The sequence below is a fragment of the Fusarium graminearum genome, chromosome 1, assembly GCF_000240135.3.
Source record: "Fusarium graminearum PH-1 chromosome 1, whole genome shotgun sequence".
In the NCBI taxonomy this organism is placed as follows: Eukaryota; Fungi; Ascomycota; class Sordariomycetes; order Hypocreales; family Nectriaceae; genus Fusarium; species Fusarium graminearum.
The window spans coordinates 5,080,965-5,087,296 of record NC_026474.1 but is presented as its reverse complement, the minus strand read 5'-3'; the positions used below and the strand labels follow the sequence as shown (position 1 = coordinate 5,087,296).

Genomic DNA, 6,332 nt, shown 5'->3' with positions numbered 1-6,332 from the left:
AGAACCAATAACAGCCTTTCAAGTGGTTGCTGCTACATCAGCTGTATCGATAACATGGGTGGTCAGACTGGGTATAACCCTGTGTCGTAGTTTTCAATAGGTAGCATAGTAAAGCCTTTCTTTCGATATTACATCACAGCAGCTTGCTACCATGCATTGCGCAGTATAGATTAGGACGCGAGTGATGATCTGGCATGAACCGAGCTTGAAATATCTCATTACTCAGAAACCAAGAAAGTAGAGGCATACCCCGAGTCGTGCAAGTGATCACGACGGAACTGAACGGGAAACAATGATGTAATTAGACAAGAACAGAACCTAGAAAGTCATGAAAGGGCTGAATTTGAACAACAACTGCAGGGTTTAGTCTAAGAGATAGGCCCAGATTCTTCCGACCCCCTTGTGCATGACGTTTCTCCTCGGGTTTATCAATGGAAACACAGCAGGTTATTGGGTTTGGCGACAAGTTGAGCGGCGGTACGCGTGCGCGGAGAAACACCAAAGAGGCTCCGTTGTGATGCATCCACAATCAATAGCTAAATGGAGATACAGTAGTATCGCATCCCCGGAGTTGCAAGCCGGACCTGTCGCTCAAGCACGGGGTCGGATACGGGATGGTTATTGGATGCGCAAATCGTGCAACCATCGGGTGAGATTAGCGGACGCTTGTCCCTGGACCGTGTGGATGCTAACAGAGTATCTTTTGAGTAGTGCCAAATGTATGAGATTCTGTTAAGGAGCTAGCTAGATTGATAGAGACGCCAACTCGAGCCTCTCAACTGCCCCGCCGTTGTTCGCGACGTCGTGGGACTATGGAGGTCACAGTGAAAGAGCCATGATCAAGGCGTCTAAAGAAAGAGGAGAAATATGAGGGGAAAAGGGGGGACAACTCAAGAGCACGAGGCCATTTATTGCTTGATTTTATATGTCGAGTGCTGCGATTCAAGTGTATTATTCGCGAGCTTGACCTGTCATTGGCTGTCCCCGCTTCTTTTTGACTACCATTCGCAGTTGACCGTCTCGTTAGATGGGAAAGAGCCACTGAGCTGAGTTTGAGAGCGTCAAAGTGGACGTCCACCGTACTTGTCTTTACCTAACGTTACCTGCTAAAAGGCCCCTAGTAACGTATCTACTATCCAGAGGGGGCACCTTAGATTTTTGACTTCTTGTCATGACCTCTTGTCATAATTAAGAAAAAGCCCGAGCACTTTTGTTTCATTTTGTCTTCTTTTTTGGACTCTCAAGTATCTAATAAGGTACTTGCTTTACTACAGCGAAATTCTGGTTGTCAGAAAAAGAGATCGTTGCCGTTGCCGTTTTCGACAACGCCTCCAGATCCACGTCACGTCAACTCGACTCAACACAATCTTAGCCAGCCTCATCTCTTCTCAATTCAAGTAACTCAAACTCGGCCAATTTCGCCTCAACTCGACGACGGTCTTTACAGGCCTGGACTCCTTACTCGGCCTATTTCGGCCAAGAGAAGACTGCTTCGTACTTATTCTCATATTGCCGGTCTGTGCTTTATATTGCTTGACTGTTAGAAGCAAGTGCCTCGGCTTTTTTTTGGTGAGTGATGATCTTCAATATCCAATCGAATCAAGCCAATTCCTTTCCTGGCTCTCATAAATCTTCACTGAACCCTTACCCGAATATACCTGCATGCATTTGGATGTCATACGTCAAGTCAAGAACATATAATTGGAAACCTTTCTTCTTTCCCTGGCTATTCAAACCTCACGCCCTTGACACGGACTGGAGTCCAGAGCATAGGCGTTGGTTACGATACCCCCCCACGTGCCCTCCAGGAGTCGACCTCGCAGGTCGTCTGTTGAAAGGACCGGGCTATCGGTGACTGGTCAAGCGAGACCCTGAGAAACCGGGCGTTTATCGTCTGACTCTTTATATCACGAGCTTGTGTCGGAGAAGAAAAGTTAAGCGGAGTAACTTGGAAGAAAGTGGTTGTGGTTTCTGTGAAGATGAGGATACAGGCATCCACAGGGTCTCAATTCAAACTTGACAACTACTCCACCTTCCTTCGATCAAACCTGGCTCTTCGACTCGGATTCAGCTACTTTCGCTTTGGCTTGACCTCCGTGTTTACTCATCTCTATGGAGCTCTTCTGAGACCCTTTCCTTGCTTTACTTTCCTCCGCCTTTCCCTGGTCATGTCTCCGCTGCTGGACCCTATAACGCTACCTACCTATCCTCTCCCCCAACACTGTTGCACACACGTACAAAAGACACACAAAGATACCACGCAGACACTGTAACTGATACTGAGACTCGCATATTTTCAGCCACACATACTTGCTCACCTCCCCTCCAAACAGGGAACCGGCAGTAACCACCTTTCCTACTTACTCGTTCCTTGCCTGCTCTTCTTTAAGTCGCCAGTAGCCCTCGAGGGCGCCCACGCCGCAAGATGTAAGTTATAAACGCCCTTGACTTGTCCTATGCTCGGAGTTTGCTTAGCCCACAGTGGTTCAGCAACTCTTGGAGAATCCACTCTTAGTTGGAAACTCGTCACAGAATAATGGCTACTTTACCGTCATAGCATACACCCCAAGTGCACAGCTTACTCACGCTCTCTTCTAGGAAGTTTGGCAAGCAGATCCAGAAACGTCAGCTCGAGGTGCCCGAATATGCTGCCAGCTTTGTTAACTACAAGGCCTTGAAAAAGGTATGCCCATGCCATTTCCGCCCCGGCGACCTTTCCCTTCCCGCCACCGAGAAACCCCCGTCTTCCGTCTATCGTCTCCGCTATCATCTCCCATAGCGCCCGGTCCACTACATCCCTTTCTCTTCTTGTTCGGTCTGAATTGCATTGTTCAGCCCAGTCTGTCAAAATTGTTTTGCCTTACCCTTGCCCTATTTGCCGTTCTAGGCTCGACTTCCCCGACTCTCTGCCCTGCTTTAGTCACTGGTGCCGATCTTATCACGGCATGAAGCACCACGTTGTGTGTAACAGTGGCTTATGAGAAGCAATTCCTTGTTTATCCATTCTTTCTATTGTTTTCAAGCACGTTTCTTCGATCGCTGCCTACATCTGATGTGGCAATTACTTGGTTCAACTTCCACTGACACACTGATGTAGCTCATCAAGAAGTTGTCTGCGACCCCTACCCTAACATCACAAAATGATATTCTCCGCTCAGCCACCCCCGTGGACTCCCAGGCCGCTCTTCAAGCCAACAAGGCGACCTTCTTCTTCCAACTGGTAAGTCTGTTTGTTGCTACTCCTCCGCCATGAACATCCCGGTATGGCTGCTAAACGATAAACAGGAACGAGAACTCGACAAGGTCAATGCCTTTTACATGCAGAAAGAGGCCGAGGTTCGTAACACATGCGCTTCAAAACCCTCCCGCCATTGATATCACTATCTTACATGCGGCAGCTCAAAATTCGCCTCAAGACACTCCTAGACAAGAAGAAGGTGTTACAGTCCCGTCAAGGCATCTCTAGGCGGTCTGCCAAATTTACCACCCTCGAGGAAGGCTTCCAACAGTTCGCTACAGACTTGAACAAGCTACAGCAGTTTGTTGAGATCAATGGCACCGCCTTTTCTAAGATCCTGAAGAAGTGGGACAAGACCTCGAAATCCAAGACTAAGGAACTATACCTATCAAGGGCTGTCGAGGTTCAACCTTTCTTCAATGCAACAGTCATAAGCGAACTGTCTGACCAAGCCACTACGAGTTTACAAGAACTCGGCGCTTGGTCAGACGGTATCCAGGTCAATTTCCAGTCTGGGCATGTCGTAACATCACAGCACTTCGTTGGTACTGACGAGGGAGACGCTGATACATTGCTTCTCGACACTGTCATCACAGGAAATCTTGAATCATTGAAGGACCTTCTTCTACGTATGCGCTCTGCCAACGAGGCTGGAGATGGCGATAGCTCGTTGATGGAGAGGATCACACGTACCTTTTTGGCAGCTATATCCGAAGCCCCGCAAGAGTCTCTTCGAGTCCTTCTCGACACAGGTCTCGTTGATCTCCACTCTTACGATGACATCAACGAAAGGAATTGCTTGCACCAAGCCGCCATCTATGGGAAGCAATATGTTTTGGAATGGGGTCTGTCTGTCAATGTCGTTGTGGATAGGACAGATGTCTACGGTCGAGTTCCTCTGCATTACGCTAGCCTCCACGGAAGATTGGAGATGCTAAAGGTCCTTCTTGACGGCAAGTTAGAAGACGATGTTTATCATTGAACTCCTTGAACTGACAACAGTTAGCAAACCAACGGACGATCGATCTCACAGACCACGACAACTTCACTCCCCTGATCCATTCTATTATCCACTGCCACCTCAACTGTATCGAACTTCTCCTTGCCAGATCCGCACGCATTGACCCGGTTTCTGACGCTGATCACGTACCACTCAACCTCGCCTGCGAACATGGTTCTGTTGCTGTTGTCGAAATGCTCTTGAAGCATGGGGCTAATATCTTGCCCGATGCCGAAGGCCTATATCCTCAACACCTTGTAGCAAGAGCTGGTCAAACATCAGAGCTCCTTCTTCTTCTCAAAGAATTTGGCGCTGATTTGGACCAAATCGACAAGTTGTATGGATGGACACCTTTGGTCCATTCTGCTAGCGAAGGCAACGTCGACTGTCTCCAAGCACTTCTCAAGGTTGGAGTTGACGCCAGTATTGTGGATGAGAAGGATCTTCCTGCGATGTACTATGCTGCTTGGGAGGGACATCTTGCGTGTATGAAACTGCTAACCCCTTTCAACACGAGACCTCGAGCAAGCCCCTTTATGGTGCAGCCTGCCTTAGGTCCCATGGACTCAAGTACTGCACCATTACCCATGTCACTTGACCCCGATGCGATCCCCGAACTCGAGCTTCCTCCCCCGATCATACCACTACGAAGATATGGCCACAACTTCCTCGATACTAAGACGGTTGTTCAAATCTCTTTTGGGGATGTGGACGAGCAACCTCTTGTTTTCTTCCAGGATGGCAAATACCCTGCCGCTCGCCTCACCATCTCTTCTAAAGTTTCAGATCTTATACCCAAGAACATCATCTTGCCTTTCCAAGAAGACACACGCATCGTTTCCTTCCAGGTCGACAGCTTGGAAACTTTCAGCCTGGACATCGACGTGTTTCCTACCTATGGCGCAAAGGTTATTGCCAAGACAGTTGCCCTGTCGAGTATTTTCAAGGGATTGCAGGGCACTTCTGTGTGCTGTCTGCCTCTGTTCGACCCCCGTCTTCGTGCCATTGGCCAGATCAGTTTCACGGTGCAGGTTATCAAGCCTTTCCAGGGCAAGCCTTTGGAGATTACCGACTTCGAGACATATTGGAAAGCAACGAGCCAATTCAACCAACCGACGAGCGCTATTGTTACAGGCTCGAGCCTCTCTGGCGATTATGTGCGACTGTTTGTTCAATACACGAGTGATGGCGTCCCCGTACTTTGGCCTCGATGGACTATACCATGTGCTGGTCTTGATATTCCTGTTTGTCGATTGACACTGGAACAATTTGGGTCTATGACCATCAGGAGCAACAGCCGGGCAGATTTGCCTAGTTTGATAAACAAATCATCCGAGAGCATTGCTGAGGTATACCACATTCTGGCTACCGCCGGCGTGACGCTTCAAGAAGCTCTTGCACTTCTCAACCCTGGCATGCACGTCAACCTTCAAGTGCTGTATCCTACATCGGAAGAAGAAAAGGCATTCTCTCTTGGACCTGCTTTGGATGTCAACGTTTTTGTTGATTCAATCCTCAACATTGTGTTTGAACATGCCCGAACACAACGTGCCCAGTCTCCTGACGTTGTGCGGTCGGTCGTCTTCAGCAGCTACAGCCCTCGACTGTGCACAGCGTTGAACTGGAAACAGCCAAACTTCCCTGTCTTCTTGTGCAACGACTTGGGACGAGAGGAAACCTCGGGAGTTAACGACATGGCATTAAGCAGCGGAAGACGCAGCGCTTCAATCAAGGAGGTCGTACGAATTGCACAGAGCAACAACTTTATGGGATTGATATGCTATTCCCCACTATTGGTATGTTCAAAACTCTCTGAAATTGATAATCCTTTTACGAGCTACGACTGACCAACAACAGGACATGGTGCCGGCCCTTGTGGATGCTATCAAGTCTCATGGACTTGCATTGGTGACAGACAAATCGTCTGACTCACCCAACGCAAGCCCTATGACGGATCCCTTCCCACGGCCGCCCAAGGGTGTTGACGGAGTTTTGAAGAGCCATGGCATTCTGCGTTTCAACGATTCGATAGACATGTAGATGGGTTTATAATGAGACATGCCCGTGTAACGACTGCAATGGCCTGGTTTGGAC

General features: G+C 48.7%; 1 protein-coding gene across 1 annotated transcript; it reads left to right on the top strand.

The window, feature by feature from the left end:
* Positions 1 to 2,168: 2,168 nt before the first annotated feature.
* On the top strand, positions 2,169 to 6,278 carry FGSG_01544 (ankyrin repeat protein nuc-2; the record flags this gene model as incomplete). The annotated part of the gene is made up of 8 exons (XM_011319052.1): positions 2,169 to 2,234; positions 2,401 to 2,427; positions 2,558 to 2,683; positions 3,098 to 3,220; positions 3,286 to 3,336; positions 3,399 to 4,178; positions 4,241 to 6,034; positions 6,096 to 6,278. The coding sequence occupies 8 exons, from the start codon at positions 2,169 to 2,171 to the stop codon at positions 6,276 to 6,278; spliced, it is 3,150 nt and encodes a 1,049-aa protein (XP_011317354.1).
* Between the last annotated feature and the right edge of the window lie 54 nt (positions 6,279 to 6,332).